Source organism: Ictalurus punctatus, chromosome 8 (assembly GCF_001660625.3).
Source record: "Ictalurus punctatus breed USDA103 chromosome 8, Coco_2.0, whole genome shotgun sequence".
NCBI classification, from domain to species: Eukaryota; Metazoa; Chordata; class Actinopteri; order Siluriformes; family Ictaluridae; genus Ictalurus; species Ictalurus punctatus.
The window spans coordinates 2246255-2261607 of record NC_030423.2 but is presented as its reverse complement, the minus strand read 5'-3'; the positions used below and the strand labels follow the sequence as shown (position 1 = coordinate 2261607).

General features: G+C 40.3%; 2 protein-coding genes across 3 annotated transcripts in view; one reads left to right on the top strand and one right to left on the bottom strand.

Moving 5' to 3' along the window:
* Nucleotides 1-15353, top strand: part of LOC108269120 (MICOS complex subunit MIC27) — a 189687-nt gene that overhangs the window by 119025 nt on the left and 55309 nt on the right. The window lies entirely within an intron of this gene.
* The window catches only part of LOC108268414 (teneurin-1), a 123969-nt gene that overhangs the window by 102209 nt on the left and 6407 nt on the right, over nucleotides 1-15353 (bottom strand). The window contains exons 2-3 of the mRNA XM_047157043.2: nucleotides 6843-7122; nucleotides 5992-6240 (exon numbers count right to left, since the gene is read on the bottom strand). Coding sequence (XP_047012999.2) covers nucleotides 5992-6240; nucleotides 6843-7074 — 481 coding nt within the window. The 5' untranslated portion in view covers nucleotides 7075-7122. The remainder of the gene's footprint in view (nucleotides 1-5991; nucleotides 6241-6842; nucleotides 7123-15353) is intronic.

Genomic DNA, 15353 nt, shown 5'->3' with positions numbered 1-15353 from the left:
AATGGGCTCTTGTCACTTGGCAAGAAATTTGGAGTTCGATATGGGTAATAATACAAGCAGTCTACCTCCCTGTGAAAAGTCCCATAGCTGAGTACCCATGTCATACAGTGTGGACGGTCATTCTTGGGCCTGATCCAAATTCTCCCGTTTTAACTGACTCAAGGTATGGAGTTTTGCTCTCAGGTCCAGAACGTATTGAATTTTGCAGCTAGAAGGTCCCTCCTCCCAATTTTCCCTATTGATGTCTAGGATGCCGTGAGCCTTGCGCCCCCGTAAAATAACTCAAATGGGGGAAACCCCGTGAAGGCTTGAACTGCAAATAACAGGGGCTCAGGCCACTTATCCCACTTCCGAGCATCATCGTGGATGAACCTACGAATCATATTGTTAAGCATTTGATTAAACCACTCGATCAGCCCATCCATCTGCAGATGGTAAACACTGGTGCAGGTTGGTTTAATCCCCAAAAATACAATTCACAATGAGTGCGTGGCATAAAGGATCTGGATCCTGGGATCCTGACTTGGGAGATAACATGGAAGAGTGCCTGCTGATAGGCACTGCTTCCGAGCATTGCACTGCATAGTCCACTAAAACTAACACAAAGCGATGCCCTTGTGCAGTCCATTCTAATTGCAAGAGAAGGTCTATAGCAATTATTTAGAAGGTGAACCGATTAAGGGTAATGGGCTCTGTAGTAGATTTCTAAATTGTGGCAGCAATATGATTAAGGATTAAAATGGTCAGGAATGTATTTCAGAGGTACCATATGAACTTAACCTGATCATCTAACCTGTGTTTAATAACAATATTATTCGGGGCATGTCTGGCGTCATTTTTATCCACATTTCATAGTGAATGATGTGGTGATATCGTAAATATCATACCAACATTTACAATATATACTCGGCAACAACAAAAAAAAGTCCCTTTTTCAGGAGACTGTATTGTAAAGATAATTTTGTAAAATCCAAGTAAGCTTTACAGATCTTTATTGGAAAGGGTTTCAACAAAGTTTTTCATTCTTGTTCAATGAACCATAAACAATTATTGCACATGCACCTGTGGAACAGTCCTTAAGACCCGAACAGTTTACAGGCGGGAGGTGATTAAAGTCTCAGTTACAATAAGTTAGGATACTAAAGAGACCTTTCTACTGACTCTGAAAAACACCCGAAGAAAGATGTCTAGGGTTCCTGCTGACCTGCGTGAACATGCCGTAGTCCTGCTGCTGGGAGGCGTGAGGACTGCAGATGTGTCCAGAGGAATAAACTGTAATGTCTGTAATGTAAGACGCCTAAGACGGCGCTACAGGGAGACAGGAAGGACAGCTGATCGCCCTCGCAGTGGAAAATTACATGTAACCGTGTGACGTGATCGAGAACTTGCAAATGCCTTGGTGGAGAGTGGAGGAACATCTCACAGCAAGAACTGACCAATCTGGTGCAGTCCATGAGGATGAGATGCTCTGTAGTACTTAAAACAGCTGGAGGCCACCACGTACTGACTGTTCCTTTTAATATTGTAATCATTTTTTATATTTTTATACTTGTGCTTTATTATATTTTCTATTATATTATACAAGACCTGCCATTTTGGAGATGCTCTGATCCAGCCATCACAATTTGTCCCTTGTCAAAGTCACTCACATCCTTGCGCTTGCCCATTTTTCCTGCTTCCAACACATCAACGTCAAGAACTGACTCTTGATGCTTAATATACTCCTTGACAGGTGCCATTGTAACAAGATAATCAATGTTACTCCCTTCACCTGTCAGTGGTTTAAAAATTATATGGCTGATCCGTGTGTGTGTGTGTGTGTGTGTGTGTGTGTGTGTGTGTATTTATTCCTGTTTTCCTCAGAGGACCATTATAACTGCTGCAAAAAGTTGCTGAACACAAACCATTGCCACTCACGTAAAGCATTACAGGATAGAAATAAAGTATATCTCAGTGTTCCTATGGAGACCATCTTGTCTTATTATCTATGTGACATCAGAGAGCATAATGGATCACAGATCCTTTCATAATCAGGCTAAACTCACTGTTCTTGATCGTGCTTGATTTTAAGAAGAAGAAGAAAAAAAGAGAGAGCTACAGTATACTGAAGAAAGGACAAAAACATTTCAAATGAAGGTTATTATGAGATACTTACTGTACTTGCCTAACAGGATCATGAGAGAGGATAAAAATAGCGTGAGCAGTCAAAGCTCTTACATTTGCTGATCCACCACTTATACCTGTACATCTAGATGATGTCTCATCATCTCATACATACCGTTTCTGACACATTCCTGGTGCTCCATGAACACTCTGAGCAACCAAGTGTATTGAAATGACTATTTCATGCAAACCACATAGCAGACCACATACTTTTCAATTAAGAATAAAGATAAATTAGGGATCCATATACAATAAACAGTGAATTAACACCGGTCTAATTGCAGGTCAGATGGAGTCTACACCAAACAACGTTGTTTTCTTATAAATATAATCATGATCCGCTCTCAAATGAATCTTTTTATTTATTTATTTATTTATTTATTTAATTTCCCACACATGAACAAGTCACCTATACACGAGGACGTGTTTTTCAGCGTTTACTGATCATGTGACGTCCAATTCCATGGCAAATAATAACACTTAACCATTTTCACAGAATGCACTGATTTTAAATAATTAAATAAATAACTAAATTCAGCACTGAATAAATTCTGCCACTGTCGAACACGATATATTCTCCTGACAGCCAGGCCTAAATACTGGCAAAGCTGCCTGAATTGAAACTTTTCCCACCATTAAAAGTGAAGGCTGTGACTGCTGGCAAAAGCCATTTGCAGTGCGGAATGTCAATTACCAGACGGGGGAATAAATGCAAGTGATCCAGACAGGCAGGAAAAGAACAAAGCATACCCCTTCTCTCACTCTATCATCACAGCTCCTCGGCCAACATGAATATGACCTGCCATACAACAAAAGCTTTCAAAGAAAGTCTAACTGGTTCTAAATGTCTCTACTTTTTATTTAGCTAGGGAATGTGATAGCAACAAGTACCTTTGTCCTTACAACAGTGCATTATTGGCTTTTTGGGTCTTTTATTTATTTATTTATTTATCTATTTAATTTGTTTATGAGAAGACTAAATAAATAAAGATGTACTAATGATTACCTAGACACTGGTGGAGAAAAGAAAATATGGCACAAGCAGATAATATCCTCTACTTAAAGGAACATTTTCCCCGTCATAGCATTTCCGAAAGTATTGGAACGGCATGGCCGATTCTTTTGCCTTTGTTACACACCGAAGACATTTAGTTTCGGGAGCAAAAGATGGATACGAGACGATAGATCAGAATTAAAACATATTTACAGCCAGTATACAAATAAATGCATACAATCTAATTGGGTGGAACATCATGCAGCAAGACAATGACCCCCAAGCACACTGCCAAACATCAAAGGATTTCATCAGAGGAAAAAAAGTGGAAGGTTTTAGACCGGCCAAGTCAATCAACCGACCTTAACCCAATTGTGCATGCACTTCACCACTTGAATAGGAGCCTAAGGGAGGAACCGTCCAAAACAAACAGTAACTGAAAGCAGCTGCAGTACAAGCCTGGAAAAGTAAAGCATCAACACCCTCTGTTTGAATCCTCGGAAGCTGGATGTAGCAGGACAATTTGATTCAGGAGCTATCTTTATGCACTCAGAGAGGCACTAGTGTGCACTCACAGCTCAACTTAATTTTAATATGAATGAACAAAAGGTTTGGCACCGAGCCCATTTTTTTGTGGACTGCTGTCCACACGGAGTTTAAAAACCTTGATAGATATGACAGAAAGCGGATGCGTCCAGATATTCTTTACATGGGAGAGCAAATATTAATGGGTAAGTAATTTAAAATATATATATATATATATATATCAATGAATAAAAATGAACCTATTAGGAAAATCTGTCATGTTTGGGGGGGAAAAAAATTATTAAATCTAAAATCTTAACCGAATAGGATTAAAATACCATGCCAATAATTTTGGAGTTTGCTGTATATTTGCATACCGATAAAACTTCTTGTGACGTTAAAGATTTAAATCTCTAAAGCTCAACAGCTAGTTAATGAGAAAGAGAGGAAGCAGCATGACATAAAGAGTGCAGTTGCCATGAGACAGAGGCAGAGCATTGGCTAGGCTGTCAAAAGCACTAGACAGTGGTTGTCCTGGAGATCACACCCTTTGATGGCTACAGTGGTACAGATGAGTTCAGCATTCTATTTCTAAAATGCAGCCTCCACTGACAATGAAGTATTATCCACCTCGGTCATTTAAGAACCTTTGGTGTGCTTGAGTATTCGTGTTCAAATCAGCACAGGACATATGATTGTCCAGCTGTAACAGTAAAGATATGTAAGATAAACCTTTCATAAAAGACATAGAATGCTTCCTGGATTTGTTAAGGCATTGCTTTCCTTGGATTTTTTTTTCCTCCATCAAACAACCCAAGGAGATAATGTATCACTACATCATTCCGTCGTTCATGCCGAGAACAAAGATACCGGTGATGTCATGGTCGAGCAAACTGCCTGTCCGCCATTTTGAAATGTTTAGAAAACCTACTTTTTTCGAACTCCTCCTAGACGGTTTGTCCGATCTGCACGAACATTGGCCCGCATCGTCTAGGTGTATTCACGACAAAAAGTCAATTCGCAGAATTTTGATCAACCCGAACGTTTTCGAATGGCGCTTCAACGAATTTGAAGAATGCACAAAATTGAATTTGAGGCTGTATCTCCGCAACACTTTGAGGGATTGTGACAAAATTTGGTACGTGTCATCACGATTAGGGCTTGGGTTGACCTGCAGAGTTTCAGCACACTGCCCCCTACTGGTCAGGAGATAGGGAGAAACAGTTTTTTGGGTTATAACTCTTGAACGCTGTTCTGCATGATAGCCATCATACCCAGATGCTACCTGAGCAGTTTCAGAACAGCACCACATACTGGACAGAATTTCTAAGAAGTAGCTATTTTTAGTTATTTTTAAAATAAATGTTGTTTTTTTTATGACTGACAGTTTACATTTTCTAACTCCTGTTACTCTAACCAAAAACATGTCACAAAGCTTCTTTTGCTGCTCATGGTGCCGATAACTGGCTTGACCCCGGTATTGCTGCTTGCAGCTATATTTATTGTTGTTGTTGTTAATAATAATAATAATATGAAGAAGAAGAAGAAGAAGAATATCACTACCTAGCAAGCCAACAGCCCAGTACTATACACACGTTTCCAAGGTTCCAAGATACTGCACTCTGGCTAATATTTAGAAAATGACTCGATAATTTGTATTGTATTAGTTGATAACTAAAATGAACTGTGTTAATATATCATGTTATGCACTATGTTAATAATGTAATGTTGATCTAATAAATATAATATGTTGATAATGCCATGTTGAGGGCTATGAGAGAAAAAAAAATAGAAGGAGCTGAAAGAATAAGTCGATATTAACAAAAGTCTGCTTTTACACTAGGTGTTTTAATTCCATTGCCACCAAAAGTTTTACATCTACTCCTCTTTGTATTCCCTAACGTTTCACATCGTTACCTGTATTCGAAATGTGATATACATAGATATGTATCCTTACATCTAGCCACAGAAATGTATCCCAGGTAGGGGATAAATTACGACATGTAGATTACGACATACAATATGAAAATAAAGTTTTAAGATAATGGTTAGGAGCAGAAACCCTATAATTATCGCTATTATTTAAAGGAAAACAGACAAGAGTGCTGGATTCTAGTTCAGATTAATAATTGCATAATGTCTAATGGGAAAGCATTATCAACCATACTTTAGTAGTGCTCAGTGAATCTAATCTCAAGTTCTTTGTGACACTGTGTACACACGTGTTACGGAAATTAATAAATAAATTGATTAATGTTTGGAGATAATATACACTGTATTCTGGAAAATTATCTTGAAGCAGTACTTGCCATTTTTGCAGACCGACTTCCTGTCTTGCTCTGTGTCGGTAAGAGAGAGAACCGAATTGGCACGGCTGGACAAACAGGAGCTCGGCTCTGACTTCGCTTCCCCCATCCAGAGACAAATGCTGGGTGATGGATCCACTTCTACATCAGCTTCATCGTCCACATCTGAGCCCGGAGACGCACGAAGTGAATAGTCATGCTCCTCATCGAAGTTACCACTCAGCATCTTATCAGGCTTGCCAAACTCTGGCTCTGCAAGAGAAAGAAACAGGCATGGAATGGTTTGATAACAGTATTGTACAAAATTCTTGGGAACATGCAAAGAAATGCTGTACAATAATGATAGCTTTCAAAAATAATGAAGTTTCTACATTTAAAAAGAAAGAAAGAAAGTCAATATTTCGTGGGACAACACACGGTGACATCACCAACAACCTCCACAGGGCAGGGGTGATGGTATCACAGTCCACCTTTTGAAGAAGACGTAGAGAGCAGAAATATACATGCCATACCACAAGATGCAAACCACTCATCGGCAATAAGAATGGGAACGGCAGGATTGGAATCTGCAAAGAACCAACAGATTTTAACACCTAAGGAGAATTTATCTTAGCCAATCCACCTACTGGCATGATTTGGGGGGTTGGGAGGAAACAGAAGAACCCAGAGGAAACCAAGGAGAACAGACACAGGAATTCCACACAGACAGTCACAACAGCTCATTAACAAATCAGGGACCCTGGAGCTGAGAGGCAGCAATGCGACGCACTCCGGAAAAGCAAAAAAACAATAAGATTCTAGCATGTTATGCTTGTCCCACAATTAAAAACAAAAATGAACCTGCAATCGTTTACCTTGTCCCTTCACACTGAAAGTTGACTGTCTTATATTGTGGCTGTGGTAGCTGACATCTTGACCATAATCAGGTAAGGTCTGGGATGTGTAAGATTTGGGCTGGTGGCCATCATCGCTCTCATCCGACGAGCTGCTGTATGACATTTCCATCTCCCGCTGTGCTCTGGACATTGGTGGGTAGGATGTATAGTTCATCTCTTCCATGGCTGGAAATGCCCCCACAAAGCTCATTCAGCTTCATTCATCGGCTCAACTACGCAGGACATTTCGCACTGAAGTCTGAAATGACAGATTGAAAATGAAATGACTGAAATGACAGGCCTACAATTCTCCATTACACACTCTAGTAGCATCAGTCTCGTTAGCCACCTGCAAATCGTCATAAATATTACAGTCTAAACATACAAACCCATTGTTTCAGCAGTTTTCTCGTTATTGATGTAGAACAGAGAGGAAGCTGACATTAGCGTTTACATACAACACAACACAAACTCACTGTACAAGTCAACTAACACAACTGCTGATCACACAACTACTAAAACTGACCATTTCGAGATCAGCAGTATGTTAGAATTTAGCCCTGGATTTCAATCCCAATATTAAATATTGGATGTCAAACTGCTCAGTGTTTTTTTTTGTTGTTGTTGTTGTTGTTGTTGTTGTTGTTTTCCATGTTTATACCTATTTCACGTCAGCAGATGATTCTCGAGGTCTTTTTGAGATTATTTAGATCTTTCATGAAATTTAAGAAACACAGTTACCACGTTTGGATTGAGAATAATCATTTACAGCTGTATAGAGAAGTAAACATAATTTCACTGTCAATCATGCGCATAATACATTCGATGGTCCTGTTTCTATCTAACACATGATATAATTTGAGATTCATTTAACCAGGGTTTTTATGGTTTAAAAAAAAAAATAATAATAATTTACAGGCAAGGCCTTTAACAGCAGATGCTCAAGATGCACTGAAGACTGGACAAAAGCCCTTACCATCAAAAGTGTGAGAAAAGGTGTCAGGACATGAAAGATGATAAATCCAATAACCAAAGACTATATTATACACAGCAAAATCACCGGTGTTGATTTAACACCCACAGTGTTGAATTCACACCCTTCAGTGTTTATGAGTCCATTGGACTCATATAAACACTCTGGGTGTTAATTCAACACTAGGGATTATACTGTGCGTGTGTGTGTGTGTGTGTATATATATATATATATATATATATATATATATATATATATATATATATATATATGAGACTGTATTGTAAAGATAATTTTGTAAAATACAAAATAAGCTTTACAGATCTTTATTAGAAAGGGTTTAAACAAAGTTTTTTTTATGCGTGTTCAATTATTTTATCAATTATTGCACATGCACCTGTCGAACAGTCTTTATGACCCGAACAGTTTACAGGCGCTAGGCAATAAAGTTACCAGTTACAATAACTTCGGACACTAAAGAGACCTTTCGACTGACTCTGAAAAACACCCGAAGAAAGATGTCTAGGGTTCCTGCTGACCTGCGTGAACATGCCGTAGTCCTGCTGCAGGGAGGCTTGAGGACTGCAGATGTGTCCAGAGCAATAAACTGTAATGTCTGTAATGTAAGACGCCTAAGACGGCGCTACAGGGAGACAGGAAGGACAGCTGATCGTCCTCGCAGTGGAAAATTACATGTAAGCGTGTGTGTCCCCTCAGACGTGATCGAGAACTTGGTGGAAGACTGAGGGAACGTCTCACAGCAAGAACTGACCAATCTGGTGCAGTCCATGAGGATGAGATGCACCGTAGGCCACCAGATACTGACTGTTCCTTTTTATATCGACCCCTGCTTTGTTCAGGGACTCAGGGAGGTAGTTAGTGGCAGTCTCACTGGCCTGAGCTAAGTAGTGGGGGCATGTGGCGGTGGGAGGCATGATCGAGTGCCAGTTTGTTAATGGAGGGTGGAGTAGAGAGAATGAGTGCTAAGGATGAGCCTGTACCTGTAGGTGATTTACAAACAAGTGCTTTGTGTTTCACTGAGCAGACGAGACACGACAGCCGGCATGGCGGAGACAGACTGGAGCGACACAGCTAGATTGTAAAAATGCATTCAAGTGACAGTAGCACGGAAAAGTGTGCATGAAAGAAGAGAGAATAATAATGAGTAATAATGAATAATAAGTGCAACTGCCTTGTTTCAGTCTGAACCCAGGAGACACAGTGTAATATCTGAGAATTCATTTCATGTCTATTTACGACACGAAACAATATCCCCAACTCTTCAGGCGCTTAACGAAAGATCAGTGGAATAAGAACAATCGGCTACACCACACATCTCCACCTCACTTCTTTCTCAAACAACCATGCTACGCTGTCATTTTAGGTCACACCTGGCTCTGTGAACGCAGCACTCACATAAATTACAACGGCCAGGGTATTGCTTAAATCCTGCAGTTTTCAACACTGATCTACATACAGACTACACAGTACATTGCTAAATAACATAATCCTAACGCACCGCTATCCTCTTCTAGCACATGCTGTTTTGGAGCCACTTATACATGCATATTTCTTCACTAAGCTTCACTAAGTGCCAATTACATGGCACTTCTTACATAGGCCAGACCAGGGATGGTGATAATCGGAAGATGGCATTAATTACCAAGTCACTATTAATATTTAGTAATACTTTATTGCTTATTAAACACCTCGTCTGTCTTTCAATCCATCATTAATGATGTTTTGAGAGACATCTTAGAACATTTCGTGATTATCTTCACTGATGGCGTTCATTAATTCTCCGTCATTCTTGAGGCCTGTTTCACGAAGCCTCATCGTTCGGCCTCGGCTGCGTGAGCCTATAGCCTGTAGCCTACTTTTTATTCCAAATACGAACGACGTTTGCGTAAGTACTAGATGTGTCGGGGAACTGAACGTGTAACGCTTTCGTTATATTCTGCTGAAATGAACGAAATGACTCGGAAAAAAAGATTCGTCCATTTTGCTGAAAGAGATTCAAAGAGCCGAGTCAGTAAAAACGATCCGAACTTCCCAGCGCTACCGGCAGCCGTCGGCATAGCGCTTAAAGAATCGAAGCCAAAAGGGCACGAGGAGGCTAAGATGACGATAAAATGTCGGCCACTGAGCCCTGAGCAAGTACATAAAACGGCAAGGGATTTTAAACATCCTAGAGAAATGAGCACGAGTCCATTTCTGACGTAAAATCAAGCTGTACAACCTGCATCCTTTGGACGTTATTGCCATGTGCTCTCAAATATTTCAAGTGGAGGAGTTGACAGATTTTTGACCGAGGGGTACAGAAATGTATGGGAGGTATCCTTGAGCGTATTCGTGGTTTTGTGGACAGCACTGACTGTCGGTATGAAACTGTCGTGTCTGAACAAAGTGAAACCGAGTCTGCAATGGAATACACTCAGCGTCATGCTCAGACATTCATGCTGTACGGAGGATACGAGACGACTTCCATCTCGGGTGTTCTTGGAAGACGTGCGCCTGTTAGTCAGTAGGCTGATGGTTTGAAATCTGACTTACGCAAGGCGCTGCCGATTGTGAAATCCACCTGGCGTACCTCACACCTGGGTGATCTCGCCGATACTCTTTCGGCTTATGAAAAAGATTCAAACGTAAAAGCCCGTCTGTCTGCTATGATGAAAACCGCCGCTAACCTGAACACCGTGAATGCTCAATATGTTCAGCGAGATGTGTGCCGGTACTGTCATAAGCAGGGACTCCGGGAGCGATCATGTCATAAAAAGAAAGCCGATCGTGAGAAATGTGCTCCTAATTCTGGAGTCGCTCGGACTGACTCACCGGGCGGAGATATCTCGGCCGTGACGGCAGGGTGAATAATTCAGCTGTTACCTCCCATGTGCCTCCCATTCAGATTCATTCCCCCTCCCCTTTCTGCTCCTCATTCTTTTTAGAGATGTCTGCTACGAGAGCCTTTTTCGCAGCCAATTACTCACAAGCGAGATAACCGTTGGTATGTGAAAAATCACCGTGAATGCAGCTTTTGATTGACACTGGTGCAGAAGTATCATTCATTCCTATTGAGATGGCTAGAGATTTTAGTCTTTGTCGAACCAGAACAAATATTATCTCTGGCGTGACTGGAGAAAACTCTCACACTGACATGACTGAACCTGTTCGTTTACGTTTTGGTCCGAAAATCGATCTCATGGTAGCACAGATTAGCACCGCTCCTATTTTGGGCATTGATGTAATCTCACAATTCCACTCGCAGTTGCATTTTGAACCAGCTAAACCTAAACTTTCTAAACGTTCGTGCAGTTCAGGTGTCAGATCTCGATTGCTAATCATCCTATTTGGGCTAAGGATAAGAATGACTGCGGGCTACTTGACAAAGAACCAGTACGTCTTACAGGTAGACCTCCTGCCATGACAAAACAGTACCCCATTTCAACGGAAGCTATTGAGGGAATTCAGTTCACCTACAGTTGCTGATTTGGTTGACCGAGGCATTTGTGTCTGAGCGTGCAGTTCCTCCTCTTCTCCTCTCTGGCATGTGAAGAAGGGTGGGCCTAAGATGGAGACAGCAGGAAGTGCACCAAAATCCATCTGACAAAATCCATGACAGTAGATTATCGTGTTGCTAACACCTGTATTGATCGTATTCCACCACGTGTAGCTGACCCAAGCACTGATTTTGATGGCATTCCAAATTCATACACAGTGTTTTCAGTTATCGATATGGCTAATGGTTTTTGGTCTGTCTTTACAGCCAGGGTCAACTTATTAATAACTAAACATTTGTTCATATATATATATATATATATATATATATATATATATATATATATATATATATATATATATATATATACAAACCCCATTTCAGGAAAAGATTTTATTGTATTTTCTAAAATGCAGTAAAAACTAAATCCTCTTGAACGTTTATTGGACAAAAGTACAAAGAAATGACAATGTTTCGGCTGATCGTCTTTCTATTTTGATTGTATTTTGTACATATATACGCACATTTTGAATTTGATGCCTTGCAACACACTCCAAAAAGCTGGGACAGGAGCAAAATCAGTCTTTCAGAAGTGTATCGTAAAAACCGTCTTTTTAACTATATGGAGACTTTTATTTTGCCTCTCGCTTAATGACATTTAGACACATGGCTAAATGAGTGAGTGTTTTCTGCTTATTGCATTTCTCAATCATTTGATTTAGAAAGAAGCAATTAAAAGAAGAAACTCCCCAGTGCCATATTCATCTGACTGCAGTACGCCTAGGCTTTGATATGGTAACTGCACAGAGTAATGTGGAGGAATTACCATGAAGTCAGCGCGGTGTATCAGGCGAGAGAACTGGAACTTTTGCTACACTGAGAGTTTGTTTAACCAAAAGCTTAGAGGAAGCTTCGGGCATTGGCCGCGCTTACACTCTCTCACACTCTCAAGCGCACCATCAGGCTCCATTGATGCATTGTGAAACATGCATACCTGCATATACAGTACATATTAATTGTGACTTTCCAGTATCCTTGGGTGCATTTCCAGTATCCTTAGGTGTATTGTACAGCTACTTTGCATTACTTTCCATGGGCACGAGGTGTCTGTTTTTTCATCAAACTATTTTTAGTGTCTGAACATTTTATTGCTGTGCATGTAAGCTTGTACGGGTCATGTCACGGCAAACCAGTGACTACCTTTCCCATCCTGCACTGCGGCCTACAAACATGGCCGCCATGGACTGCATTTCCCAGAACACTCATTCATTCTATCACGCACACCTGCGTCCAATCTCACTCTGTCATGTATTCCACGTAATGAAGGTTAGGACGGATGCAAGTGCCGATAAGAGTCTTTAATAAAGAGAGACTGGCAGACAAATCCGAATCATAAGACAATAGCGTGGTCAAAAACAGGCAATGGGTCAGGCGATCAACAAACAGGCATAAACGAGGCAAGGCGAGAATCGACAACGAGAAACAAGAATCAAAACGAGGAACAGGGTTGGTACAAACGCTTGGTACGGTGATAACACTCAATACTTCGCAAAGCTATTGTGTACAAACAGTCTCTTCATACTGTGGTGTGATCGTGTGTGAGATTGGACGCAGGTGTGCGTGATAGAATGAATGAGTGTTCTGGGAAACGCAGTCCGATGGCGGCCGTGTCTGTAGGCCGCAGTGCAGGATGGGAAATGTAGTCACTGGATTGCTCTGACGTGACAGGGCAAATAAATACTTGCAACAAATACAGTACAACAAAAATAGTGGTAAACAATTTATTAATAACATAATATTTATGTAAATATGCATGCTTAAGCTTATAGTAATGGTTTTATGCGACGGTAGTCTGCTCATATATCCTAAAATTAAACACTATTGGTATTTACAAATTGAGAACTTGGAATTACAACCTACATTACAGCCCCTTCCCAAAACTATTGGAACGGCAAGGCCAATTCATTTGTTTTTGCTGTGGGTTGAAGACATTTGGGTTTGAGCTCAAAGGATGAACACGAGAAGAGAGTTTAAAATTTCAGCATTCACTAAATTCCACGGGTACTGCAACGTACAGTGGGTGTTTCTGGATGTGTATTTCTGTAGGTGTGGCAAAGACGCCCCCTTTACAGGCCACGGAACATGCTCGGAATATTTTTTTTTGGCGGGCAAAAAAAAAAAAAGAACCGGGAAACGGGAGCGTTCCCGATGGGCCGTGGGTTGGTGGAGCAATAAATTTCACGTTAGCGTTGTAATTTAGAACTACTTGTTGCAGCATAGGCTGCAGGCAGCTGCGCTCAGAGCTGCATTCTCTTAGCCTTCAATCAATATGCATAGCAGAAAAAGACCAGCGCATAATACACGCTACTCTAGCGGTGACTGTTGTGTGATCATTCCAGTCCAAATAATATAAATGCAAATTACAGTAGATACTCGAGAAGCTTCTCGTTTGACAAGCTATACTTTCTAGGTAGCCCATCTTTCCTTCATTTTCAAGCTACTTTCAGTTTAGCGTTTAGTCATTTAAACTAACAGCTAGTTTCAAAATGATGTGTCCGTCTAAGTGTGAACGACGTCTGCTAATTTTGTAGTTTCTGAGAAGCTCTGTTCATATTTGCATTACTTGTAGCCTACTGTATAGAGTAGTAAATGTCAAAACAGTTGAGCTGAAAGGAAGCAGAGTGGGAAATAAAGTGCCAGTGTAAGCGTAAAGATGTAAGTCAGTGTTAGTCGTAATATCATTTCGTTGTCATGATTTGAAATTAGCTACGGCCTTTTATATTAATTTTATTTGAGATTTTATTTGATATTTTATACATTAAAGACATTAGGGTTTGAGATCAAAAGTTGGATATGAGACAAGAGTTTCGGATTTCAGCATTTATTTAATGATATTTAGATCTAGATGTGTTCTACAACATAAAACCAGACCACTATATCAGACCAACCCATTTTTAGGAAATGCATGCTCAACTGGGGTAAGGTCGGTGATTGACTTGGACAGTCTAAAACCTTCCAATTTTCCCCTGAGTCGTGTTTTGTTGTGTTGGCAGTATGTTCCTGTATACATCTGGATTCATTCTGCTACCATCATGAGTTGCATCATCATTAAAGCTTAGTGAGCCTGTTCCTAAACCATGACACTACCTCCACCATGTTTCGCAGATGAGCTTGTATGTTCTGTATCAAGAGCAGATCCTTTCTTTGTCTAGACTTTGTCTACAAAACCAAGAGCATATATATATTTATTTTTTTATTTTTATTTTTTTTCTTAAATCAGCATCTCTACATATATGGCAGCCATTCCATTCCAGTGTCTATTTAAGTGTTGATGTGACTGGACAGGGTTTGCAGTAATCCGGCCTGGTTTAATCTAGTCTAGCTGAACCCAATTGTGAACGCAGTTTCATAGATTTGTTTTAATTAGTAACTACAGGGGCAAATACATTTTCACACATGCCCAGTTGGTATTGGATAACTGTTTTGCTTCAATCCATAACCCTATCATTTACTGTATTTTGTGTTTACTCGGGTTGCCTTTGTTTTAGCTTCTCTTTTTTATTATTTTGTTTGCATTTCTGAAAGAGTTTAGTATGAGATCTACACAAAACCAGAAGAAATCAGTGCTTCATCACACCACTGTACTTTAAACACCTTTTATTGGATAAATGCCAGGTAGTGTCAGCCTCTCAGTCAAGGCTGCCGCACTGCCTGAGGGTTGGCACTATAAGGCATGCTGCAAGCTTTACATCCCCTCTCAGCAGCACAGCAGCTGACAGCCAAGAGTCTGCTTAGCATGAGTGCAGTCTTAGACTCTACCCTGAATCCACCTCTGCAAAAATCCCTACCTTTCTTCTCTGACATCTGAGTTTCGTATTTTTAGTATTTTTGTACCTTTCGATACATTTGTGACCACGTCAAAACAAAGAAGGCTAAAAGTTGCCACATAGTCCCGGCTGTTTATTTGCTAGAAACGCCATTATGTTTTGAGCTGTAACCAAAAACGCAGTTAGACACAGGA